Below are 27,783 nucleotides of genomic sequence, written 5' to 3' on the forward strand. Positions count from 1 at the left end.
CCGAGCATTCCTAAACCCCTACCTAAGCTAGGGTTTCCACGCATGGCGACCACGACGCCGCCTCCGGCGATCCTAGGCACGCTTGGCGACTTCACATCGCGGAAGAACTGGGACAAGTTCTTCGCGCTCCGCGGCACGGGGGACAATTTTGAGTGGTACGCGGAGTGGCCTAACTTCCGGGCCCCGCTCCTCGCCCTCCTCGGGGACAGCGGCGCCACGGCGGAGGCGGGGTCGGCCCAGGAGATCCTGGTGCCGGCGTGTGGGAGCTCGGCGCTCTCGGAGCGGCTCTACGACGCGGGGTTCCGCCGCATCACCAACATCGATTTCTCCCGCGTCGTCGTGGCCGACATGCTCCGCCGTCACGCACGCGCGCGGCCAGAGATGCGCTGGCGCGTCATGGACATGACCGACATGCAGGTACAATCCGTGTGTTACATAGACTGCGGTGTATGGGCTGGGCTGGTTTATGTCGAGCTTGGATTTTGGGTTTACCGGCAATGCCGTTGTTTGTCACGGGAATAATTTTAATTTGGGACATTGGTAGTTTGGTAGTTGTAGTGATGGAGTTTAGTTGAAAATTTGAAATTCTTGTATATGCTCTGTTCCAAATTATAAGTCACTGTGGCAGCCAAAATTAAACCTCTAATTTTGACTATAGTCCATAGAAAAAATATACTAATATTTATAACATCAAATTAGTTTTATTCAATTCACCATGCAATGTGTTGAGAGTGAACTTATTTGGTATTACAGTATAGATGCCAATGTATATTTCTATGAACGTGGCCAAAGTTAGAGAAGTTTGACTTAGGACAAAACCAAAGTGGTTTATAATTTGGAACTGAGGGAGTACTAGTTAGTTAGAATCGTAAACTTTGAGCTTAATGATAATGTTGGAGCTATTATTAGTTTCTGCTTTGCAAATTGCAATGCTCCAATATCAGACATGATGGTGTTATGGAGATGCTATTGATTACTGGGTATAGTGTCAGTGTAGCGTCTATCTGAGTTTATTGTCTATCACCTAGCATGTCAATAATTGATCCATGAGCTCAGTGTTTCTGGGCGATTTGAGTAGGCAACACACACAGTTGAGGTACATTTGGTTGATACCAGATTTTCAGTGCATGAGTTCCAGTGCGTCCGTACGAGGTTGTCACCCTAAGGTAGCTTTGACAAGGTACTATAGCAATGTTTTAAAGGCGTCGCCGGCGTCGCCTAGGCGTCCAGGTGAGGAAAGTTTCTGGGTGTTGGGATCGCCTAACTATGTGGTCGTATGGCGTCCACCTTCCCGTCCTAGGCGTCCGCCTTTCGCGTTAGGCGTTCAGGGCGTCGCCATGGAGGCTGCGGCGGTCGCCTTGCGTGGCGGGAAGCCAGCGCGGGAAAGAAGTATCTCCCGCCTGGCACATCCCGCTTCCGCGCGGGAAGGATTCGCGCGCTGGGATCTGAAGGAAATCGGGCGCGGATTTTTGGGAAAGAAAAGGGATAAGAAGGGGAGGAGAGACCGAGAGAAGAAATCCACCGCACCTGCCAGGTTCCGCTACCCTGCGCGCTCACGCATCCCACCGATGCGCCGCGCGCGGCTCGTCGATTTCCACTCAGGAAGGGGGGATTGGACGGACTCGTCGGTCCTGTGCTCTTCATGGTGTCCAGCTTGCGCTTTGCTTGCCTGTATGTCTCTTCTCTCCCTCTTCTTGTCCTCTCTCCTCTCTTGAAGGTCGAATCTTGCCTGCCTTGTTCTCTGCTCCTCTGTTTTCAACCCTGCTCGCTGCTGCTCTGTTTTTACCCCTGCTCCTTTGGTCCATAGATGCAGAGTGGAGTGGACTGCTGATTCCTTTCCACGTGCTGTTCTTTATTAGTTCTTTAATTCTTGTGTTCACAGTTGATAGCACAATGGCAAGTTCAGATCCAGGGTGGAAGTATGCCTACTAGCCAAACCTTTGTAACAGAGATGTGGTGACATGCACCCTATGTGGTCACTCATTTTATGGAGGGATAAAAAGGTTGAAGCAACATCTGGCTGGTGGCTTTGGAGATACAAAAAAATGCACAATGACTACTACTGCAATTAGAAAGGAGATGAGAGATGACTTGGAAACTAGAAGGAGGTCACAACATCCCTAGATGACATTGATTAGAGATTTCAGTTCCTAGCAGCAGTGCATCACTATTAATTATGTTATATTATGTCACTAGAGACTAGTTTATGGCCATTAAGAGATGAGAGATCTCAGAGTTGCTACCTTACTACTTGATGTTGTGTACTAGTAGTCTAGTAGGACCACTTATTATTGTATTACATGCTAAGAATTGGCAATATTAATGTCTGATTTGCTTCTGAATTTTTAGTTAACTTATATATTAATATGTTTATATGGCGTCGCCTAGGCGGTTGCCTTATTCACCTAGGCGTCCGGAAGGGGGTCGCTCGCCTCGCCTCGCCTTACCGCCTTTAAAACATTGTACTATAGTGTTGATTCAGCTTCTGCCGCATGGTAGATGAAACCAAACCAAGGGAAACTGTTTTGTTTGATTGAGATTCTGAATGACCCTGTACTATACCTGCTGGGCTTTATTTTGTTATACCTCGTTCAATGTATGGTGAACTTTCTCTGTTGCCTAAACTGTTTTCTAAATTTTCATGTCCTACCTATTTTATAGTTTGTCTTTGACCCTCTCCATTAATAATTGCTAGGTGCTCCTAAACTTAGTTTGATGTGCTTTATTTTTCAATTGATATATTTTCAATAAAAAATATCTGACATTGAATTGCTAATTTGCAATTTATTGATGCCATACTGGATTACTGGTCAGTTTTTATGCTGTATGTGTCCACTATTTCTAATACACACGTCTTGTCACAGTTACTTGACATATCTAAATGCCATTTTGCACATGGGGCATTTACCTTCATACCTGGATTTTTTTCATTCACGATTCATGATAAATCCAGCAATGCTTAATACATATTTCCTATTAAAACTATCTGACATATGAAATTACCAGTTTGCAGATGGGTCATTTGATGTGATTCTTGATAAAGGAGGATTGGATGCTCTTATGGAGCCAGGGGTTGGGACAAAACTGGGGATAAAATATCTAAATGAGGTATATCGGTGGATTTATGCTGAATTTGGATGCTCTTTTTTAGTTGTTGTAATGGATAGATCTGTTGATCCCAATGGAAATGCTATTTTCTTGGTGATATGTATGACTGAGCAGGCATCTTTTGCAGGCCAAGAGAGTTATGAAACCAGGAGGGAAGTTTGTGTGCCTTACCCTTGCAGAATCCCATGTTTTAGGTTATTTTCTGTCAATTCTCGCCTTTTATTTTCCTTTTCATATTAGTTTTTATTGGTCTCTTATACATCTTCCTGATTTCAAGTTTGATTCTTTTTTTTTGTTTAAATTTTGTTTTGAAGCTTTTAACAAGGCTTCTTTCATTTTGTTTTCCTGTAAATGCTTTTACTGAGTTTCCCCCCTTAATTATCAAGTGAAACTCTGAGCATCAACATCTATAATTACATGTAACTACCTCCGTTTCAAAATGTAGGGTGCGTTAGGATTTGGAAAAGTCAAACTTCGTAAATTTTGACCAATGATTACTCAAATTACATGTATGCTTAGGACATAAAAGCAATATCTGTAGATTCACATATCTTCTAATACAAATTGATTTTCCAGCAATTGGTGATATATTGTAAGAGTAACTGATGCCAAGTATATACTTCTAAAGACTTTTCTCACTCTTACTATGCCTTATAAAAAGAAACAGAGGGAGTAGTATAATTTCAAAGGTTACAAGACCATTGAACCATTTTAAACAACGTTTCTGGTGTTTTCATGCTGCCCATCAAGATTCTCCGATACTAGTGGTCAAGAAACTTTAAAATTTTATATGGAGTCTTGAACAACAATGATAATTGAATAGTGGTACTTTACCTACGATGTTTTCCCTTTTCCCTTCTTGCAGCGCTTCTTTTGTCTGAGTTCAGATTTGGATGGGATATGAGTGTTCAAGCTATAGCTAGTGAGTCCTCTGAAAAATCTGCCTTCCAGACATTCATGGTGGTCATGGTAAAAGGGAAGATGGGTGTAGCTCAAACAATAAAATCATCATTGGATCAATCTGCTGAATACTGTAACATGAGACAGGTACTTTTATATTCTTCTGGTGAACTATATGAATGATTTGACTCTGCTCAGGATATTTGTTCATCTAGTCACTTGTATCTTCTGTGCTTTGATGCTACAGGCAAATGCTGTGATTCGTGCTCTTGGAAACGAGAACATCATCCGGGAGTCATACTCATCTGGTGTTGATGTACTGCTCTCATTGCGAGATCTTCAGCTAGGAGCTATAGGAGATCTGAAAGTGATTGTCCCAGGACAAAGGAGGCAGTTCATTCTTGGTGAACAGGAAACTTCGCTATATTGCTACAAGGCTATTTTATTGGATGCCAAGAAGCAAACAGAAACATTTGTATACCACTGTGGAGTTTTTATTGTGCCTAAGGTCTGTTATATGTTGTCAATTTGCATTGTTGTTTTTTAGTATTTACTATTAGTTGGTTAACTGAATCTCCCGCTGATCTTCTCCTTTATCGTTTCTTTCTTGAAAGAATTAAGTCGAATAAGTGGATGCTTTATCTTGATAAAACAAGATCGAAAGACCACTGAGGAAGTATTGTAAACTATGCTGGAATTCTTTGTTCTTCTGGGGTTGGTGTGGGTTCATTTCCATTTTCTGAATCCACTTCTTTTCTGATGGAAGTCTTCAACTTGTGCTCCTTACACCAATTTAAGTGGGAATGCGACCTTAATTAATATCCTAGTTTTCCTATTCTCTATAGCCTGGGGATAATGCAGCAGCACCAATGTGGCATGTCCGAGATGCCAAATTAGATTAAAACTGTGTTATGCCGATTGAAATAATGTCATAAATATAGGTCAAGGGTTTTTGGTTTCTAGGGAGTGTGTATATGGTTCTTCCACTTTTTTATTCTTAGAACAATGATGCGCAGCCCTCCTGCGTGTTTGAGAAAAAAAATGACACAAATATGCTTGATTTAATGCAAATGAACTGTTGTTCTACAAATGGATTTATAGTAACGCTGCGGCTATAGCTAGCTATAAGTAACAAAAAACTCTAGTTCCTTGGGCTCGAAAATCGCTAAGGAACACAATTGATTTCAGGCTCGGGCTCAGGAATGGCTATTTTCTTCAGAAGAAGGACAGTGGCATGTTGTTGAAAGTGCAAAGGCTGCCCGTCTAATTATGGTACAGTTATTACGAGTGCAAACGCAGTGTTATTATGACATTGCTATTTTGGGTTTATGTGACTGGATTTCTATTCAACTTTATGTTAGGTTTTCTTGGACAGCAGACATGCAAATATCGACATGGATATTATTAAGGTGGTGTTTCTGTTATCACATTGTTTAGACTTGAGAGATTGCCAAAGGCTCCTATTTTAATATGATCCCTGTCCTGATATTATTGTTTTGCTATTTCCAGAAGGATTTATCTCCCCTTGTTAAGGATTTAGAACCTGGAAATCCTGAAGAGGAGGCCCCTATACCGTATGTCTTAATGCTTTCTATAACTGGACAGTCATCACCATTTCTTACTAAAATGTTGGCATTTGCAATGTTCAGACCATAATGAAAATTCAACAAATTATTAAACCACGCTCTTAAGAGTTTGTAGTTTGAACAAATACGGGTACTATCCAAGGACTATGATAAGGTTTTAACTTTGATTATTAGAATAACAGTTGCATGGTTTGAATGGAGGTCTGTTGATACTAAATCAGTTTGATTTGTTTATATTCTCTCGTGATCCTTTTTTTTTTGTAAAGATAGGAACTGAACTAGCTCAGTTGGTGGGAACTGAACCCTTTCCAAAGAACTTGGTTTTCAATTTTTTGTTTTTTTGCAGTACCACCTAGTTCCTTGTAGGTTGGTTGAGCTTTTTTTTTTTGTAGAATAGGCAGGAGAGCTGCGTATCATTGCATTAAGGAGAAATAAATAAATTACAGCACACCCACCACACTCACACAAACATACACTCTTACAAACTCGTACTGGAAGCAACCGTGCCTTTTACACCAAACCATGACAACCCGACCCAACAAACACCAACATCTTATTATCTATTAGCAACCTCTAGACGGGCAAGACCTCTAGCACCTGCAAGGCCCCATACTCCCATAGGCGTGTCTCTTCAAGGATTTGCTTAACAACACGCTGGATACTAGGGTTGTTCCCATTGAAAACACAATCATTACGGTGATTCCTGTTACGAATAATGGAATCTGAATTGGATGATTGTATTGAGGCCCAATAGGAGCCATATATAGAGTACATGAGACACAAGAGGGAAATCCTAGACTAGGAAATTATACTAATACCCCTGACTATTATTACCCAAAGACCCCTGACTATTATACCTCAAAAGAAGTATATGCCAGAATATCATACTATTGATACTTAAGGGAGATACATGATTCATCATTTGTTCCAGACTGCAACAAATATGCAGTTGCATTTTTACTAAAAAAAATGACATGTCATTTTGTCTTCTTCAGTCAGTGGAAGTGCCAGCCACTTTTACAGATGATATTAGTAAAGCAGACACTTAAGTGCTTGTGTACAATTGTTTGCATGACCAAATTGAATCCCAATGAGCACTGTTGAACTTTTTTTTTCTTTAATTGATTTTGTTCTTTGAAAATTTAATTGAGATATTTGATCTTGTGGTTATGGTATGCCAACAATCCTGCAGGTTCATGATGGCAGGTGATGGTGTTAAACAAAGACATATTCTGCAAGAGGTATAATTTTCTCTAAAAGCCACTGTTTAGTTTAGCTAATTATGGAGTTGATTAGGAAGGGCTATTTAATCGAATTTTCTTATTGTATTTCCTTCATTTAATTCTACAAGGCGTTGACACATTTGAATAGTCAGACCTTGCAATCTTCAACCATGGCCTCACATGATGTAAATTTATTTATTCAAAAAGTAGCATCCCTTTGGTCACATTAGGAAGTATTATGGTTAGAATTTGTTGTGACAGACATTGTAGTATAATAGAAATTAAAAGTCAGTCTAGTTTTGGAGACTGTACTGAGTCAAACAACAACAGCAGCAGCAGCAACAACAACATAACCTTTTAGTCCCAAGCAAGTTGGGGTAGGCTAGAGTTGAAACCCACCAAGAGCCCTAAGTCACGGTTCAGGCACTTCAATAGCTGCTTTCCATGACCTCCTATTCAAACATAGATCTCTAGGTATATCTTAAGCTTTCAAATCTCTTTTTATTGCCTCCCTCTATGTCAATTTCGGTCTTCCTCTATCTCTCCTCATATTATTATCTTGGCTTAGGACTCCACAATGCGCTGGTGCCTCTGGAGGTCTTCTTTGGACATGGCCAAACCACCTCAACCGATGTTGGACAAGCTTTTCTTCAATTGATGGTACCCCTAGGCGATCACGTATATCATCGTTCCTAACTCGGTCCATTCCTGTGTGACCACAAATCCATCGCAATATACGCATTTCTGCAACACTCAGTTGTTGAACATGTCGAATCTTTGTAGGCCAACATTTTGCTCCATACAATATAGCCGGTCTAATCACCGTTCTATAAAACTTGCCTTTTAACTTTTGTGGTACTCTCTTGTCATAGAGAATGCTAGAAGCTTGTCGCCACTTGATCCACCCTGCTTTGATTCTATGGCTAACGTCTGCATCAATATTTCCATCCCTCTGTAGCATCGATCCCAGATAGCAAAAGGTATCATTCTTAGGCACTACTTGACCTTCCAAACTCACATCTCCCTCCTGTGCAGCTCTGCCAAAGTCGCATCTCATGTATTCGGTTTTAGTTCTGCTCAATCTAAAACCTTTAAACTAAGAGTCTGCCGCCATAACTCGAGTTTCCTATTTACTCCCGTCTGGCTTTAGTCCACTAACACTACATCATCAGCGAACAACATACACCAAGGGATATCCCCTTGTATGTTCCTGGTAACCTCATCCATTACCAAGGCAAAGAGATACGGGCTTAAGGCTAACTCTTGTTGAAGTCCAATTTTAATCAGGAAGTAATCTGTGTTACCATCGTTTGTTCGAACACTAGTCACAACATTGTTGTACATGTCCTTGATGAGGGTCACGTACTTTGATGGGACTTTATGTTTGTCCAAAGACCACCACATAACATTTCTTGGTATCTTGTCATAAGCCTTCTCCAAGTCAATGAAAACCAAGTGGAGGTCCTTCTTCTGCTCTCTAAACAGCTCCATAACCTGTCTTATTAAGAAGATTGCTTCTGTGGTTGACCTTCCGGGCATGAAACCAAATTGGTTTGCTGATATCTGCGTCGTTCCTCGCAGGCGCTGCTCGATGACTCTCTCCCATAACTTCATAGAGTGGCTCATCAACTTAATTCCCCGATAATTAGTACAACTTTGGATATCTCCCTTGTTCTTGAAGATTGGTACCAATATGCTTCTTCTCCACTCAGGCATCTTGTTCGATCAAAAGATATTGTTGAACATCTTGGTTAGCCATACTATAGCTATATCCTCGAGACATCTCCACACCTTGATTGGGATACCATCAGGGCCCATCGCTTTGCCCCCTTTCATCCTTTTCAAGGCTTTTTTGACCTCCGATTCTTGAATCCTCCGCACAAAGCGCCTGTTAGTGTCATCAAACGAGTCGTCCAGCTGAACGGTGGTGTTCTTGTTCTCACCATTGAACAATTTATCAAAATACTCTTGCCATCAATGTCTGATCTCATCCTCCTTCACCAAGAGATGCTCCCTCTCATCCTTTATGCACTTGACTTGGTTGAAGTCCCTTGTCTTCCTATCGCGAGCCCTAGCCATCCTATAAATGTCCGTCTCTCCTTCCTTCGTACTCAAACGTAGTATATACACCAAAAAAACTGCCAAAACTTGAGTCCCTAAACCATGAATCTCCATTCCATGCTAGTTATGGAATGAATCAGAATATTCCGTGTTTGGGCATCAGTAATTGATGACTTTGACCCAATTTGTTTTTTTTTGTTTGAGTCCACTACATTACATTGTCTTGTGTAACCTGGCTCCAGAAAGAATCAATGTTATGTGAGTAGCATACTTGCTAATGTTTGATGTTACTAACCTTGAAGGTTTGAGAAGATAATGACTCCAGTAATGGAGATTAATATATATAGAGAGCCTCATGGGCCATATGGAGTAGATGGTCCTTTATACTCTTTGGGTTTGAACTGACTGTGCACCTTACCGATTGATATACTTTGTATCATTCTAGAATTTTCTTTAAATTTCTCAAAGCCGCATGGTTCATGTTATGGTGGGCCTCAAGTAGGATGGCTCCTGTTTCTTTGGCCGTTAAGTTTGGGGGGGGGGGGGGGGGGGGTCTTATTTTTATCAAGATATTCCTTGTTTTTAAAGTTAAGCTAATTGATTGGATTGCTCTCTATTCTTTTTTCTTCGGACACACAGGAGAGCTGCATATCATTATATTAAGAAAAAAAGAGTTTAGATGACTCATACAACCCCTTAAAGCGCTCTCTATCTATTAGATCTTATTGTTAGGATGCTTTATATAAAGAGGAGTCAATGAGTAAAGGCCACTAAGGGATTACGTGGAACCTCTTGCTCCCCCATCCCTCCTTCCTTTTTCCTTCTTTCTCCCTGTGGCCTGTGTGCTTCTTTCCTGGCTGCTTGCGAGGTCCAGAACCCTGAGGCCTGAACAGCCACGTCTCATTCTTATTACTAATCCCCACAGCCTCAAGGCCATACCATCACGGTTAACTTCTTAGTTGTAATGTCTAATTATAGCTGAGTCGCATACCTGCATAACCTTCTCAGCTGATCTTTTGTGTTGCATTTGGAAGGCAACTTCAGAAATAACTGGTCCAATGGTTGTGGAAGATGTTGTCTATGAAAATGCTGATGGAGACCAAGGTTCCATGTCTGAGAAAATGTTCCGGCGCCTTATTTTTGGAAGAAGTTCTGGTTTAGTGCAATCTGAAGCGTTGCTAATCAGAGATCCTCCCAGTGATGAAATAGACAAAAAGAACAAAAGTGCATCTGCAACATCTAAAAAAAGAAGGAACCAGAAAAAGGGTCTGCTCTGTTTCTTTTTTTGTGTAAATTTTAATGTGCAAGGTGCTTTGCGGTGCTTGCTTGCCATACTCATTGGTTTAATCGACACTAGTTGATATCCTTGCTCTTAGTACCTTCTGTTGAGGTCATGTGTGTGCACAGTCTAATACTTGTGTTGCAGAGTTTGGTTCTCTTTAAAAATCATAGATTCACAATTAAAGTGTTCCTGTTTAGCTGATAACGTAGTTCTTACATTCCAAATGTTGCTCATTTTCTTAGATTTTATGGAGAGACCACACCGTATATCACATATTTCTATATGGCAGATGTGTCACTTGTAGTTCTTATTCATTGCCATGGGCTGTAGCTAAATTTCTGTCTATGTAGTTACTTTGTGAATATTTGTTCAGTTTAACTGCTCACTGGGCTACATGCAACCATAGTTGTCTGGAATGCAATTCATCGGCGCGATATACGTGTGATGTTAGTCTTCTTTAATCTATTGCTCCATAGGATCTTCAGAAATTTTTATCAAAGTAATTGTAATGCTTGCCCATAATCTACAATTGCTGCAGAATCTATATGTGTTCTAACCAGAATTGTAAAGACCGTCTGATTTACTTGTATAATAGAAAGAATAATAATAAATATCTGGAATGATAAATCCCCTAGTTCTCTTCTTTATTTAATGTTAGAACTACTACAGATACCTGATTCTTAGTGTTTCAGCAGCTGTTGATAACTTATATTCACCCATTCAATAAGTTATTCAAGAACACAATTACATTTGTTTTTCTTTCATTGTTTTAAAATCCAATTGTTGGTTACTGATATGCAGGATCCAAGAACAGTCTGAGAATTGACCATAGATTTCTTGGTAGCTCATATCACAGCAGTATCATATCTGGGCTTTCTTTAGTTGCATCTTCTCTGAGTGCTGCTTCATCTGGAGAAAAGGTAAGTACTGTGCTATTATTCTATGTGAACCATTCAACCTTTAAGAGCATGAAGCCATGAACCCAGATTATTAGGGTTGGTCCCTTAAAGTAGTTGAATGCCATGAATGTTGAATGCCCGCTTTGTTGTGGTACAAGTGGTTCGTAATTTTTTGTTATTATGGTGTGCGCAACAACAACAATTCTGTATGTTAATTCAATTTGCATTTTGTAGGTCAGCACCACTGTTATAGGTCTTGGTGCTGGTTGTTTCCCAATGTTTCTCCGTAGATGTCTTCCTTTCGTAGATATTGAGGTAACAGAAAATAAGGGGGGAAAAGGCTTTCATCTTCGACTATTGATTGAATGAGGTGCTCACACTTCTCAAAATTTGCAGGTGGTTGAGTTGGACCCCTTGGTGGCTGAGCTAGCAAAGAAATATTTTGGCTTTTCAATGGATGAGCAATTGAAGGTTGGTTACCATACGAGAGCCCATCATCCCCTCCTTATAAATATAAGGGCCATGGCTGATTGAGGGGCCCAACACACAATCGACACAAAAATCAATCTACAACCTCTCATCTACTTCTCGTTCTTCGTCGACATTGCATGGGCGGTGGATCGACGACGGCGAAGCTCTAGAACAGCTAGGCCGGCTAGGGCAGCCCATAGCTGCCGCACGCCCCGACGGGGTCCCTCCCGGGCGTGTGGGGTTTCGGATCTCGAGAGACCTTGCTGGCATGTCTTGCATATCACGCTCTTGGGGAGGCTTTTCCAGCGACGTGTCTTACGTATAGCGTTCATCGCTGGAGGCACAAGGTTCGGGTGCGAACAAACCCTAGGCATGAGAGTTAAGCCTAAGTGCTGCTCCATGTATCTAGTTATCTATCTTAGCTATTTACTGTAGTTGCCTTGGCATCTAAGTTAGCATCTGCTTTATGCAGTAGAATATGTTGTAGTAGTTGAACTCTTCCTTGTAAACCAAGTTTGCTATCTCTATATAAAGAGTGTTGAACCAAAGCATAGGTTTGGGGCAGATTTTCTCTATTTCTTAGCCACAAACCATGGCAGGATTTTTCTGAGTACATATAGGATAGATAGCTTGCAACTTAAGAAAGCTACAGCATATTCCAACTACTAAAGTAGATGCTAAAGTAGATGCTAATTAGGATAAGATAGATGATAAGATGCTGACATAAGCACCAACTACTCCTAAGATAAGCACAAGACTTATAGATGTCTATCATTCTCCCCCTAAGTCTTGTGTGGCGCCTTTTGGGGAATTTGAGCCATCCCAATCCTGGCGCGAAGCTCCTGGAACTTGACCCGCCCAAGGGACCTGGTGAGGAAGTCGGCGAGCTGGTCCTGGGTGTTGATGTAGCCGGCCTTGATGCTCCCCTGATCCAAGCAGCTTCTGATGAAGTGGTACTTGATGCGGATATGCTTGCTGCACTCATGGAAGACGGGGTTCTTCGCCAAGCCTAAGGCGGGCTTGTTGTCCACCCTGAGCTCCACTGCTTCTGCGTCTCTGCCCAGGAGAGCCAACCAGAGAGCCTAAGTCGAAGCGGTAGTGGCAGCGATGTACTCCGCCTCGCAACTGGACAGAGCCACCACCTGCTGCTTGACCGACTGCCAGCTGATCAGACACTTGCCGAGGAAGAACAGCGTCCTGCTGGTGCTCTTGCTTGTGTCGATGTCGTCGGCGAGGTCGTTGTCGCTGTACCCGATGAAGTGCTCCGTGCCGAGGCACCTCGGGTAGTGCAAGCTGTAGTCGGAGGTGCCCTCGACGTAGCGGAGGATCCTCTTGACGGCCTGCTGATGCTCCGTCATCGGTCGCTGCATGAACCGACTGATGTAGCCAACGGCGAACGCCAGGTCCTGCCACGTGCGGACGAGGTAGCGAAGGCTGCCCACAATGCACTGGTATTGCGTGGCGTCAACCTCCTTCGCCGTGCTGTCGCGGCTCAGCTTCAGCCTCTCCTCCATGGGAGTGTGGGTTGGGTTGCAGCTGGTGAGTCCGCCCAGCTCGACGATGCGCTTGGCGTAGGCTGTCTGGCGGAGGGAGATGCCGGAGCTGTCCTGGTGGACCTCGATCCCCAGGTAGAAAGAGAGCAGCCCCAGATCACTCATCTGAAAGGCGGCCTTCATCTGAGCCTTGAACGCCTCCACCTCTTCTTCCTTGTTGCCGGTGATCCCCAAGTCATTGACGTAGACGACTACCAATAGGGCATTGCCTCCCTTGCCTTGCCGGTAGACAGCAGCCTCATGAGGACTCTGCTGGAACACCATTTGCTTGAGGGTGGAGTCCAGCTTGGCGTTCCAAGCTCGTGGCGCCTGCCGCAAGCGGTAGTGGGCCTTGCGCAGGCGGAGAACCTTGTTCTCCTTGCCGGGGATGACGAATCTCGGCGGCTGGTGGACGTAGACCTCCTCCTATAGGTCACCGTTGAGGAAGGCGGACTTGACGTCCATGTGGTGCACACGCCAGCCCTCCTGTTGGAACCAAAGCACAGGTTTGGGGCAGATTTTCTCTATTGCTTAGCCACAAACCATGGCAAGATTTTTCTGAGTACATATAGGATGAAAAAATTGCAAAAATTGCAACTTAAGAAAGCTACAACATATTCCAACTACTAAAGTAGATGCTAATTAGGATAAGATAGATGATAAGATGCTGACATAAGCACCAACTACTCTTAAGATAAGCACAAGACTTATAGATGTTCCATCAATGAGAATAAGCGGCTAAGGCCAAGGTACCCTTTGGCCGAACAACTACTTGTGTGTTACCTGGCCAACAATTGGTATCTAGAACCTAGGTGTTGTGAGGAGAGCAGCCATGTCCACTTCTAGTGAGCGCGCCGCGCCGCCGTCGTGGGCGCAGTGATCAACCCCTGTGGCGCGGTGCCGGACCCGGACGCCGACCGTGCTGTGCGCCTTGCTGCCGCGGAGGCAGCGGCTGCGCAGGCAGTCGAGGCGCAGCAGCCGCAGCCAAAGCCGCAGTGGCTACCGTTGCTGCGCTGCGCGCGGAGATGGAGAGGCAGCCCCAAGGATCGCGGAGCCCTGCAAGGCGCCGTGCTCCATCACCTTCGCCGGAGCGCCTTCGTGGATGCGGAGGCCGTCGAGGGTCACCGGTGGTCCAGACGGTGTACAAGGACTTCGGAGCGGGGACGCCGTGGCCGATGCTCACCAAGACGAACTATCACGAGTGGTTTCTGCTGATGAAGGTCAAGATGTAGGCCCGACAACTCTGGGATGCCGTTGAGGACGGCGTCGACTTCCACAACGACCGGCGGGTGGTTGAGGCTCTCCTCGCCGACATTCCTCTAGAGGTGGGCGCGACTCTCGCTGACAAGGCGTCTGCCAAGCAGGTGTGGCGCGCGTCGGCATTGATTGCATCAAGATGCGACGCTGCAGCGACTCCACCAGGACTAGGACCACCTCGCCTTCCGCCCCGGTGAGGAAGTCGACTATTTTGCCCTTCGCCTCCACCCTGATGCAGCAGATGGCGCGCCATGGTGACGATGATCTCACGGAGGCCCGCGCGGTGGAGAAGCTTCTACGCATTGTACCGAAGTACTCCTAGATCGCGCTCGCGATGGAGACACTCCTCGACTTTGAGGATCTCACCATCGAGGAGGTGACGGGGAGGCTAAAGGCGGTGGACAACCGCGAGGAGGCGCCTCCCATCGAGCCGATCTCCATTGGCGACAAGCTGTTGTACACCGAGGATCAGTGGCTTGCTCGGCAGAAGGAGAAGAAGAGGGGGGAAGGCTCCGGCACATCCAAGGACAAGGACCGACGTCGGCGTCCGCGCGACGTCAAGAAGGGCAAGCCCAAGGGAGCGCGATGGCAGACAAGGCAGGAGCCGCCGGTGGCGAACCATGATGACACCTGCCTCCACTGTCACCAGCCTAGCCACTGGGCCAAGGACTGCCCCCAGCCTCGACGCGATCATGGTGGTGCGGTGCACATGGCGGAAGCAGAGGAGGACGAGGAACCTGCTCTGTTTCTGGCGCACACCTTCCTGGAGCTGGAAGCAGAGGGGAGCGGAGGCTAGGTGCAAGCCTCCGACTTCTGCACCGAGCTCGCTGCCGCCAAACTCCACATCGACGAGCCGCGAGCAGGCGCCTTCCTCGGCACCAACTCCAGCGAGGACAAGCTAGATGGCTGGTACCTCGATAGCGGCGCTACCCACCTCAACTGCATTGTTCGTGGCTTGGACAAGTTTGGCGATGCCTCAAGGGTGGAGACTTAGGGTGTTGGCTCGATTGTGTTCGTGGGCAAGATCGGCGAGCACCGCGTGTTGCACGGAGTCTACTACATTCCGGCGCTGCACAACTCCATCATGAGCCTCGGCCAGTTGGACGAGGGCGGGTTGAAGGTGGAGATCGACAAGGGGGTTCTCCCGCTCCGGATTTGGGATCGGCGTGGTCAGCTTCTTGTTAAGATCCCGTCGTGGCCCGAACCGACTCTACGTCCTCCAACTCAAGGTGGCTTGGCCACTCTGCCTCGTCGCGCGTAGAGATGATGAAGTGTGGCGCTGGCATGAGCGGTTCGGCCATCTCCAATTCGAGGCGTTGCACAAGCTGGGCAAGGAGGCCATGGCGCGCGGGATGCCGGTGATCGACCACGTCGAGCAACTCTACGACACCTGCATCACCACGAAGCAGAGGAGGCGTTTTCCCAAGTTAGGCCCTGTACCGCGCGCAGGAGCAGCTCGAGCTCGTCCATGGCGATCTCTGTGGGCCTGTGACACCGGCGACTCCAGGTGGGCGGCGCTACTCCTACTACTGGTGGACGACACGTCCCGCTTGATGTGGGCGGTCCTTCTGCTAACCAAGGGAGCTGCTGCGGACGCCATCAAGCAAGTGCAGGCGGCTACAGAGAAGGAAAGCAGCCACAAGCTCTAGGTGCTGCGCACCGACAACGATGGGGAGTTCACCGCTGTGGAGTTCGCCGCCTACTGCGCTAATGAGGGTATCCAATGCCCCTTCTCCTCCCTCTACTCGCCATAACAGAATGGAGTCGTCGAGCACCGGAACCAGACCGTGGTTGTGACGGCGCAGGCGTTGCTAAAGCAGAGAGGGATGCCGGCCAAATATTGGGTGGAGGTCGTGATCAATCGCTCGCCGACCAAAAGCTTGCAAGGCAAGACCCCTTACGAGTCATGGCACGGGTGCTCGCCGGCGGTCGGGCATCTTCCCACTTTCGGCTGCATCGCCTATGTCAAGGAGCTAAACCAGGTGGGAAAGCTCGGCGATCGTAGCAAGCCCGGCGTCTTCATCGGGTATGCAGAAGGAGTGAAGGCGTACTGCATCCTCGACCTCGTGTCCCAACGTGTTCGGGTGGCGCGCGACGTCGTCTTCGATGAAGGCCGTGGCTGGGATTGGTCAAAGGTGGACCTTGGAGGCTCGGCATCGTCATCGAGTACATGTGGCCTGGAGAAGTAGGGGGAGCACAGAGTGCCTCTCCGGCGGCGTCAGGACCATCTTCTCCGACATCGTCCATGCCACCACTTGTGCCGCACTCACTGTCACCAAATCCGGCGGAGCTCGAAGCTTCATCGGCAGCAACGGCCACTCTAGCACCACGGCGGGCAGCCCTAGATCGAGTTCGCCACGCAATTGGAGGATGATGAGGATCTTCTAGATGCCTTCTACAATGATGAGCCTCTCCGTTACTGCACGATGACCTACATCATCGACGATCACTCTACACCAGTCCTGGGGGCGCGCGATCTCTTCCCCCAGCTGCACCTGACGCACGCCAGCCAGCTGCACCTGACGCACGCCAGCGAACTTGCTAACTATGCTGAGGCTCAAGATGATCCGACATGGCAGGCTCGAGCAGAACCGCACATGGGAGCTGGTTGGTCTGCCCGGTGGCCATCACCCTCAAATGGGTGTATAAGCTGAAGAAGGACGAGTCGGGCGCGGTGATCAAGCACAAGGCGCGACTAGTGGCACGCGGCTTCGTCCAGCAAGAGGGGATCGACTTCGACGACGCGTTCGCTCCAGTGGGGCGCATGGAATCCGTTTGTGTCCTCGCGCTGGCGGCTCAAGAAGGATGGCCTGTCCACCACATGGACGTCAAGTCCACCTTCCTCAACGGCGACCTCAAGGAGGAGGTGTACGTGCGACAAACACCAGGCTTCACTGTCGCTGGACAGGAAGGCAAGGTGTACCGCCTGCGCAAGGCGCTCTACGGCCTGCGGCGCGCCTAGAACGCGAAGCTGGATGCCACACTCAAGGAGATGGGCTTCCAGCAGAGCGCGCATGAGGTGGTGGTGTACCGGCGGGGTAGCGGGTGCTCTGTCCTGCTTGTCGGCGTCTACGTCGACGATCTTATCATCACCGGCGCGGAGGAAAGTGAAGTGGAGGCGTTCAAGGCACAGATGAAGAAGGCGTTCGACATGAGCGACCTCGGCCTCCTTTGCTTCTACCTCAGCGTCGAGGTGCGCCAAGATGCCAGTGGCATCACCCTCCGTCAGACTCACTATGCCAAGCACATCCTCGAGCTCGGCGGCATGGTTGGCTGCAACCCAGCTCACACCTCAATGGAGGAGCGACTCAGGCCTAGTCGGCACAGCACGGCGGAGGAAGTCGATCCTACCACTACCGGCGGCTCATCGGCAGCCTGCTCTACCTGGTGCACACCTGGTCGGACTTGCGTTCGCCGTCTTGTACGTGAGCCGGTTCATGGAGCGGCCCACGGTGGAGCACCAGCAGGCAGTCAAGCGCATAATTCGGTACGTGGCGGGCACCCTTGACTACGGTCTGCACTACGCAAGGGCTCCCGGCATGGCGCGCTTCGTCATCTACTACGACAGCGATCTCGCTAGCGACATTGACACAAGCAGGAGCACGAGCGGAACCATGTTCTTCCTCGGCAACTGCTTGGGCAGCTGGCAGTCCCTCAAGCAGGTGGTGGCTCTGTCAAGCTGTGAAGCCGAGTACATCGCCACCACCACTCCTACTACCCAAGCATTATGACTGTCAAGGCTATTGGGAGAGCTCCTCGGCAGAAATGTCGAAGTGGTTGAGCTGAAAGTGGACAGCAAGTCTGCTCTAGCTCTGTCCAAGAATCCAGTCTTCCATGAGAGGAGCAAACACATCCGCATCAAGTATCACTTCATCAGAAGCTGTCTGGAAGATGGAAGCATCAAGGCAGACCACATTGCCACTACTGATCAGATGGCAAACATCCTCACCATGTCACTAGGAAAAGCCAAGTTTCAAGAGATGAGGTAGAGGATTGGGCTGAGGCAGATCACCTCCAAAGCTGAGCACAAGGCTTAGAGGGAGAAATGAGAGTTAAGCCTAAGTGCTGCTCTATGTATCTAGTTATCTATCTTAGCTATTTACTGTTTCCAGTAATTCTGTTTGCAGCTAGTTGCCTTGGGTATCTAAGTTAGCATCGGCTTTATGCAGTAGAATATGCTGTAGTAGTTGAACTCTTCCTTGTAAACCAAGTCTGCTATCTCTATATAATGAGAATAAGCGGCTAAGGCCAAGCTGCCCTCTGGCAGAACAACTACTTGTGTGTTACTTGGCTAACAAGGCGCCGGCCGACCTAAAAGTCGGCTAGGCCCTACATCGAGCGACCTAGCTCCTTATCGGTGTGTTGGCCTAATTAAGCATCAACAATAACTTTAAACAGACAAACTGAACTCTACACTTCATCTATTTTTCACCAGGGGTAAAATCATCCTTTTTTTCCTCAGATAACATTGTTAAGTCTCCAAAACTAACGGAAGGACCATATAAGTAACCGAAAATAGTTTTCGGGCCAGATAGATAAGTTTAAAAAAGAAAGGACCAAGAAAGAAAGCCGGACTTTTTTTAGGGCCAAGCAAGTGATTTTCTCATTGTAGGGTAGGCAGAGTACTAGAGTAGCAGCTTTCCTATACGCAAGCACTGGGCAGGGGGGCAGGCCTAGTCTAGGATGGCGACCGGCGCATGGCATTATTGCATGCGAGCGAGAACTTCCTTTCCCTAGGCCGCGATCGGCTCGCGAATCGCGATGCGGCGATGTCGATGGCTGCGTCCAGGCGCACCGATGGCCAATGCATCCCACACCGGCATGCGGCATGAGTCGGCGCTACCTAGCTTGCCGAGTTGCCGCTGTCGCGCACACGCGCTTTGGCGTCGATGTTGCACGTCAAGTACACAGCGACAAAATCGTCCGAGTTTGCTTGTGCCAAGAGCCAAAAGGAATGAAGCAGCTAGCTAGTTTAATTCAGAGAAAAGATCTTTGTTTCTAATTACTGGTAGTGCTAATGACAAGAACAGGGACCTGAACAACATGGTTTAACTTGGGCTCACATTGCTGGGTATCCATCTGATAGGATTACGGATCCTACCGCGTAGATCATGGAGTCTGTAGGGGTGAGAGGGAGGTGGAGCAGGCTGGGAACCTCGCTGCCGGCGGCTGGACGCCGTGGTGGAGGATGGGCGGCTGCAGCTGTAGCCCTAACCCTCGCGTAGCTACAGTAACGGCGGCACTGTTCGTGCGTGAACAGTAGAGGCGGCTAGGGTTAGGAACTCGATTGTTTCTGCTTAATTATCCAAATGTCTTACAAGCCATATATATAGCTCTCACAAATAAGGGATATATCTAATAAATAGGCTAAATAATAGATAATATGGGCTGTTAGCCCCCTAATGCCGGCGCACAAGCTCAGCCACTAATGGGCCTCCGCCTGGTATATGTGACGCCGGTCATAACATCTCTCCCCGCCTGCGCAAACAGCTCGTCCTCGAGCTGGAAGTCGGGGAAGTGGTCGCGGAACTCGTCGAGGGTTTCCCACGTAGCGTCGTCTTCAGGGAGGCCGTGCCACTGGATCAACACCTGCCACACACCACGGCGCTGAAGCGCACGGAGAGCCCGCGCCGGAGCAGGAAGCAGCCGGCCATCCATGGCCGGAGGGAGACTGGTCGGGGTCGCTGGAGGGTCGCCGCGGTGAGGCTTCAGGAGACCAACGTGGAAGACGTCGTGGATGCGGGCGTTCTCAGGCAGCTGGAGGCGGTACGCGACACGGCCAATGCGTTCCAGCACCTAGAACGGACCAGCATAGCGAGGACCCAACTTGCGCTTAGCCCGCGGGTCGAGGGACTGTGCGGTGTGGTGGAGGAGGCGCAGCCACACCCAATGGCCCACCTGGAACTCCACATCGCGGTGGCCGGCGTCGTAGTACTTCTTGGACAGCTGCTGCGCCTGTAGGAGTCGTTGGCGCACCTCTGCCAGCAGCTCATCACGGTCGCGGAGAAGGCTATCGACGGCGTCGGTCCTCGCCGACCCCTGCCTGTATGGCAGAATAGGCGGAGGAGGGCGGCCGTAGACCACCTCAAAGGGAGTCATCCGAAGGGCCGTGTGGAAGGAGGTATTGTAGCAATACTCCGCCCACGACAGCCAGTCCACCCACGCCCTTGGCCGGTCACCTGTAACACAACGGAGATACATGGCAATCACCTTGTTGACCACCTCCGACTGGCCGTCGGTCTGAGGATGAAAGGCGGTGCTCATGCGAAGCTTGACGCCCGCCATCTGGAAGAGATCCCGCCAGACATGGCCAGTGAACACGGGGTCCCGATCACTGACGATCGACGAAGGGAATCCGTGGAGCCGGACGACGTTGTCGAAGAAGGCGCGAGCGACGGAGGTAGCCGTGTAGGGGTGCCCAAGCGCAATAAAATGCGCGTACTTGGAGAAGCGGTCGACGACGGTGAGGATGACGGATTTCCCGCCAACCTTGGGCAGCCCTTCGATGAAATCCATGGAGATGTCGGCCCAGACTTGGTCAGGCACCTCCAGCGGCTGGAGCAGCCCGGCCGGCTGGAATGCCTCCGTCTTGTTGCGCTGGCACGTCGCGCAAGTGCGCACCCAGTCCTGGACTAGGGAGCGATCCCCTGGGATGTAGAAGTCGGCGCGGAGGCGGTGGAGAGTCTTCTGTACACCCTCATGTCCAGCCGCATGGGCCAGCTGCAAGACTTGGTGGCGCAGGTCACCGACGTCGGGTACGAAGATACGCCAGCCATGCAACAGCAACCCGGCGTCCGCGCGCCATGGCGCCGCCAAGTCGCCCGCGTGCAGGCGATGCAGCAGCTGCTGCGCGTCCGGGGCGTTGGCTGTAGCGCTGCGGACCGCATCTAGGAAGGCGAAGGACGGCCCAGAGATGGCCCTAGCCGCGCCCGTGCCTGCTGCAGCGTCCACAGCCTCGGCGTCACGCCGGGACAGTGCGTCGGCCACGGTGTTGAGGCGGCCCGGGCGATATTCCACCGCGAAGTCGAAGCCGAAAAGCTTGCTGAGCCACTGATGCTGGGGAACTGTGGACAAGCGCTGGTCAAGCAAAAATTTAAGACTGTAATGATCAGTACGGACCAAAATGTGACGCCCCCTCAAATACGGTCGCCAATGACGAACGGCTTGCACCAGCCCGATGAGTTCGCGCTCATAAGCCGCAAGCTTGAGATGGCGGACAGCGAAAGGCCGGCTGCAGTAGGCGAGGGGTCCAGCGCCCTGGTGAAGGACGGCACCAAACCCTGCACCCGACGCGTCGCAATCCACGACGAAGAGCCTGTCGAAGTCAGGCATCTGCAGAACTGGCCCCGTAGTGAGGGCGGTCTTGAGTGCCTCAAACGCCGTGGTCGCGTCGTCGTCCCAAGCAAACGCGTCTCGCCGCAAGAGACGTGTCAGCGGGGCAGCGATGATGCCGAAATCCTTAATGAACTTCCTGTAGTAGCCTGCGAGGCCTAGGAAGCCTCGGAGACCGCGGGCGGAGCATGGGGTCAGCCACGCATGAACCGCCGCGACCTTGTCCGCGTTCATGGCCACTCCGTCCTTGGAGATAACATGGCCTAAATAAGCCACGGACGCAGCGCCGAAGGAGCACTTGGAGCGCTTGAGGTGGAGGTTGTGCGCTCGCAGGGCGTGGAGGACGATGTTGACATGTTGCAGGTGTTCGGCCCAGGAGGAACTGTAGATCAGGATGTCATCAAAAAATACCAGCACAGACCTGCGCAAATACGGCCGGAGGACATCGTTCATCAACGCCTGAAAGGTAGCTGGAGCGTTGGAGAGACCGAACGGCATCACCAAGAACTCGTAGTGGCCATGGTGCGTGCGGAACGCCGTTTTAGCGACATCGTCGGGGTGCATGCGCACCTGGTGATAACCAGAGCGCAAATCCAGCTTGGTGAAGAAACGCGCACCATGGAGCTCATCAAGCAGCTCATCCACCACTGGAATCGGAAACTTGTCCTTGGTGGTCTTGGCGTTGAGGGCACGATAGTCGATGCAGAAGCGCCAGGACTTGTCTTGTTTCCGCACCAAGAGAACGGGCGCGGAGAACGGCGAGGTGCTCGGTCGAATGATGCCTTGTGCGAGCATCTCCGCACACTGACGTTCCAGCTCGTCCTTCTGGAGTTGGGGGTAGCGGTAAGGGCGCACCGCCACCGGCGTGGTACCGGGCAGCAGGTGAATGCGGTGGTCGTAGGGGCGCGCCGGAGGGAGCCCGCGGGGCTTGTCGAAGATGGCGCCGTGCTGCTGAAGGAGGCTGTCCAGCAGGGGCAGCGCCGGGTCGGCGGTGACCGCGGCTGTGGCCGAGCGCTGCTGGTCGGTAGGCGTTGCCGAGCCACCCACGCCTTGCCAAGTGACTCGCCGACCGTAGCGCCAGAACGCCATGGTGAGGGCGGTGCAGTCCCACAAGATGGGTCCCAGCGTCCGAAGGAAGTCGAAACCGAGGATGAAGTCGAACCCGCCGAGGTCCAGACCAACGCACGTAATGATGAAGTCCTCGTCAGCGATGCGGATGGGGACGGCGCGAGCGATCCCCTCGCAGGCTAGGCGGTCACCATTAGCGACCGTGACGTGAAGATCCTTGCCACCGGATGGAGAGAGCCCCAGACGGCGCATGGCAGCACCCTGGAGGAAGTTGTGCGTGGACCCGGTGTCGAGGAGGGCGAGGAAGCGCTCTCCCTTGATGGTGACTTGCACGAGCATGGAGTTTGTCGGCCTGATCCCTGCAACAGCATGAAGAGAGACGACGAAAGCATTAGCCCCAGCGAGCTCCGGGGCCGCCGGTTCCTCCAAGTGGACGGCAGCCGCAGCAGCGTCATCAGCCGCGATGTCGTCGATGAAGTCGTCGCACTCCACGTAGAACAGGCGCTGGCAGACGTGGCCGCGAACATAAGGCTCGTCACAATTAAAACAGAGCCCTTGTCGGCGGCGCTCAGCCATCTCCGCCGGGGTGAGGCAGCGGAACGGACGCGCAGCAGGCGCGTTGGCCGCTGCTGGGCCGACTGCTGGAGGGGGCAGGGCCGACTGCTGGAGGGGGCAGCGCGCCCCCCGGGACTGGAGCCGCGCCCGGCGCGCGAGGGAGGGGCGGTAGCCCCTGGCGTTGAGGAGGGCGGTTGCCCCGCTGAGGGGCAGGGGGCGCTGGAACGGCCACGCATCGCTCGAACGCCCGAGCCAAGTACATGGCAGATTGTAGGTCCCGCGGCGTGCGCATCTCCACATGCACTTTGATCTGGTCCGGGAGCCCCCCCACGTACAACTCCGCCTTTTGTCGAGGGGAGAGGTCACGGGCATGGCACAGGACGGCGTTGTAGCGCTCGGAGTAGTCTTGCACGGTGGAGAGGAACGGCAGACGTGCCAACTCGGCCAAGCGAGTGCCCTGTACAGCCGGCCCAAAGCGGAGGGAGCAGAGTTCCCGGAAGCGCTCCCAGTGCGGCATGCCCTCGTCTTGTTCCAGGGCGTAGTACCATGTCTGTGCAGCGCCCTTCATGTGATAGGACGCGAGCCAGGTGCGCTGCGAAGCCATCGCCTGCTGTCCTCGGAAGAATTGCTCACATTGGTTCAACCAATTGAGCGGGTCGACGGAGCCGTCATACGTGGGGAACTCGAGTTTGTAGAACTTGGGAGCAGCCTGGGCGCCGAAGATTGCGGACTGATCCGCTGCTGTGGGTGCCCCGGGGAGGGAGGCGTCGACCCCCCCGGAGAGGACCTGCGGCACTGCTGATGACGGCGCGGGCGCGACGGCTGCTTGGGTGACGGTAGTGGCGAAGACCGGAGGAGCGGCCGAGCCCATCGCCCATGATGGAATCGGGGACGGCGAGGCCGGCCAGCGAAGAAGATTGAGCGGCACCCCTGGGCCTGAGACCGGCATCCCGTAAGGGAAACTCGAGGGCGGAAGCAGCGTCTGGGAGGTCACAGCGGTAACCCCCGTGGACAGCGGCGGCGTCGAGAACGGCGGTGGGGAGGGCTGCTGGACGAGTCCCGCCCACGCCGCCTGCATGGACGCGATGTTGCGGTTGATGTCGATGATCGCAGACGCCAAGGACTCGAGCGTGAGCGGCGCAGCAGACAGCGACGAGCCTTCCGAGACCTCGGAGGCCGCAGATTGGAGCGGCGCGGTGGAGGTAGATGGTGGTGGTGGGAAGGAGGAGGTCAGCTGAGATTGCGACATCGTTCCTGAGCAGTCTGATACCAGGCTGATAGGATTATGGATCCTACCGCGTAGATCACGGAGTCTGTAGGGGTGAGAGGGAGGTGGAGCAGGCTGGGAACCTCGCTGCCGGCGGCTGGACGCCGTGGTGGAGGATGGGCAGCTGCGGCTGTAGCCCTAACCCTCGCGTAGGTACAGTACAGTAACGGCGGCGCTGTTCGCGCGTGAACAGTAGAGGCGGCTAGGGTTAGGAACTACCGGCTCCCAGGGGAAGCCGGAAACAATAGATTGTTTCTGCTTAATTATCCAAATGTCTTACAAGCCATATATATAGCTCTCACAAATAAGGGATATATCTAATAAATAGGCTAAATAATAGATAATATGGGCTGTTAGCCCCCTAATGCCGGCGCACAAGCTCAGCCACTAATGGGCCTCCGCCTGGTATATGTGACGCCGGTCATAACACCATCATTTGTGTGTGCGGTTGCCTGTGCGTCTCTGCCGACCACACACAAATGATGGATACCCAGCAATGTGAGCCCAAGTTAAACACTGTTGCTGTTAGGATCCCTGTGCTTGTCATTGGCACTACCAGTAATTAGAAACAAAGATTGTTTCTCCGAATTAAACTAGCTAGCTGCTTCGTTTCTTTTGGCTCTGGGCACAAGCAAACTCTGACGATTTTGTCGCTGTGTACTTGACGTCGACGACGAAGCGCGCGTGCGCAACAGAGGCAAATCAGCAAGCTAGGTGGCGCCGACTCATGTCGCATGCCGGTGTGGGATGCATCTTTCATCGGTGTGCCTTGATGAGCCGATCGCCACCGAGAGAAGGAAGTTCTCGCTCGCATGCAGTAATGCCATCACCGGTCGCCATCCTAGGCTAGGCCTGCCCCCTTTGAGTAACTTGGACTTCAACTATTTCCATTGATGTTTTGAAAAATTTCTTACCGCTTTTTAATTTAAACTTTGACTGGCCAATTGAAAAATTATTTGCCTTTGCCCCTGTTCCATCAAAGTACCATAAGAGCACAGTGATCTTCTAATGGCAGGCAATAGAAATTTGAATTATTGAATACTATGGAAGATGCCAAAAGGCAATGGCAAGCATTCAGCTGTGAGAGAATGATTATATCATGGATGCAGCAATTATTGAAAACTGTTGGAGGATTTGCCTACCTTTTACTTTGGAATCTAAAGTTGATAAAATTTATGTTATGTACATAATGTTGTACTTGTACATAATATACATGCCAAGTTCTGTTGCAAATTATAACATTTTTACTCTGGTCATAGAAAAGTGGCATTTTAGGTTACCTGCCAATTAAAACTTATCATTGGAAGGTGATGGCCAGGTTTGTCATGAAAAGTAGTATCGTAGTATTACAATTTCATATGTTTTACATATACATTAGAAAGTAACAGTAATCAAACTTAAATTTGTAGACCATATCAATGTCCAAAATGACATTTTGTAGGGACTTCTTACTGTGATCTCAATATGTAATTTGTTAATTTCTTGGCAACATCTAGTGACCGCAATACCATGGAAGTAAATGATAACTTCATTAGTAAAGCATGACGGATGTTCTGATTTCTTGCATTTATGTCATAGTATAAGAAAGGATTAACCTAGTTCAGAATTCAGATGTCCCAATTTTCTTCTGATGTGTCCAGTGTTAGTAACATGAATTATTTTATTTTCGTTTTGCTTTTATTTCTATCATGGAGTTTCATTGCATTTTACCATTTCTCCCATGTTAGGTGCATTTGGGGGATGGCGTCAAGTTCATTGAAGACAGTGTTGCTGCAAATCATTCAGTAAATGGCAGTGCCAGAAATGCAATCAAAATACTTATCCTCGATGTTGATTCATCTGATCTAAGGTATTTGTTTTCCATATCTCCCTCTATTATTTGGATTGCCATTCTTTTACCAAACAATTTATTCTAAATAGACTCTGACATGAAGCTGATGGTTCTTCCCACAGCTCTGGGCTGTCTTGCCCACCAGAAAACTTTGTCGAAGATCCTTTCCTTATGAAAGCAAAGGAGTTCCTTTCGGAGGGCGGCCTTTTTATCATCAATTTAGTCTCGCGGTCATCTTCAGTGAGGGAAATGGTTGTTTCAAGACTGAAAGCGGTGAGATGTGTGATGGCCTTATGTTTTTCACTGCATACCTCATACTGTACTCACTCCCATTAACTGCAACTTTCTTCTGTAGGTCTTTGAACACCTGTACTCGCTGCAACTTGAAGAAGACATAAATGAGGTCCTGTTTGCATCGCCGAGTGAAAGATACCTAGAAATCAATAACCTTGATGCAGGAGCTTCCAAGTTGCAGGAGTTGCTCAAAATTCCGGTGGATGTAGAATCAGATATACAGAAGTTGCAGAAGCTCCAGTAACAGTCTCACCTGATGCCGAACACCATCCATTTGCATCCACTAGATTTAGGTGGTGTTCAGTTCCCGCCCCAGGAGGGCACACCAAAATTTGGGCGCGCTTTTGCCAGCCAAAAAATTGTCCCCTGTTTGGCTTGTGGAAAGCCAAATTGGGGACAGCTGTTTTGGCCAACAGAGTTTTGTCCAACTGTGCTATAGAAAAATTTTGGCCGGCCAGAATGTCTTCCTACAACCAAAGAGGCCAAAATTTGGCTTGACCTTTTTGGGCCTAGAACAGGACAGGCTAGGGCGCCTCTCAAAATTTTACCCTCCACAATTTAGGCGTGTTTTCCCATATGTTTGCCTTGCCAATTCTGCATGGGTAAAACAGTGCAGCTGTACAGATTTGGAGGATGTGAGTGGAGGAAACAGAATGTGCATCATGGTCTCTGATGGTTTACAAGTCTAAATATATTGAAGATCAGAATTCAGGCTGTGTTATGATGGCTGCCTTTAGCATGTTTGGCAGTGGGAGTGTGAGGGAGGCTGGTGTCGGGTAGGATCTCGGGACGGCAAGGTCACGCCTCGTAAGCATCGGCACGTGGCATCTCTCCCGTACTCGTGGAGCAGCAGCTCGTACTCTGCTGAAGTACGGAGCTGCTGGTGCACGGAGCTCTCTCTCCACAGCCTTCGATTTGATCCAGCAGGTTTTTCACGCTGTGATGGTTTCGTTTCACCACAATCGGACGTTCCCGGAAAGTAAGGCCTTCCAGTGCCTGACCGCTCAAACAACTCAAAATCTGAAACAAAATTAGACATCACAGCATGACGCTGCGCGATCAGACCTTGTCGCCGGTCACTTCTGGTATCCGCGTCCCCAGTCCCCACAGACACGCT

The 27,783-nt window shown here is 49.7% G+C and overlaps 1 protein-coding gene across 1 annotated transcript; it reads left to right on the top strand.

Moving 5' to 3' along the window:
• Window positions 1–27,783, top strand: LOC136492976 (uncharacterized). The gene is made up of 16 exons (XM_066488997.1): window positions 1–417; window positions 3,007–3,108; window positions 3,236–3,302; window positions 3,974–4,155; window positions 4,256–4,516; window positions 5,197–5,280; window positions 5,370–5,417; window positions 5,518–5,582; window positions 6,787–6,835; window positions 9,913–10,144; window positions 10,962–11,080; window positions 11,294–11,374; window positions 11,456–11,530; window positions 26,269–26,390; window positions 26,495–26,645; window positions 26,728–27,783. Exons 1-16 carry the CDS (start codon window positions 43–45, stop codon window positions 26,908–26,910), a joined length of 2,196 nt encoding a protein of 731 aa, XP_066345094.1. The 5' UTR covers window positions 1–42; the 3' UTR covers window positions 26,911–27,783.

Source organism: Miscanthus floridulus, chromosome 11 (assembly GCF_019320115.1).
Source record: "Miscanthus floridulus cultivar M001 chromosome 11, ASM1932011v1, whole genome shotgun sequence".
Lineage (NCBI taxonomy): Eukaryota > Viridiplantae > Streptophyta > Magnoliopsida > Poales > Poaceae > Miscanthus > Miscanthus floridulus.

Coding starts and splice junctions, on each gene's coding strand:
- LOC136492976 (XM_066488997.1), top strand. CDS start 43: ATGGCGACCACGACGCCGCCTCCGGCGATCCTAGGCACGCTTGGCGAC. Junction 3,109..3,235: donor GGATAAAATATCTAAATGAG/GTATATCGGTGG, acceptor CATCTTTTGCAG/GCCAAGAGAGTTATGAAACC. Junction 26,391..26,494: donor GTTGATTCATCTGATCTAAG/GTATTTGTTTTC, acceptor TTCTTCCCACAG/CTCTGGGCTGTCTTGCCCAC.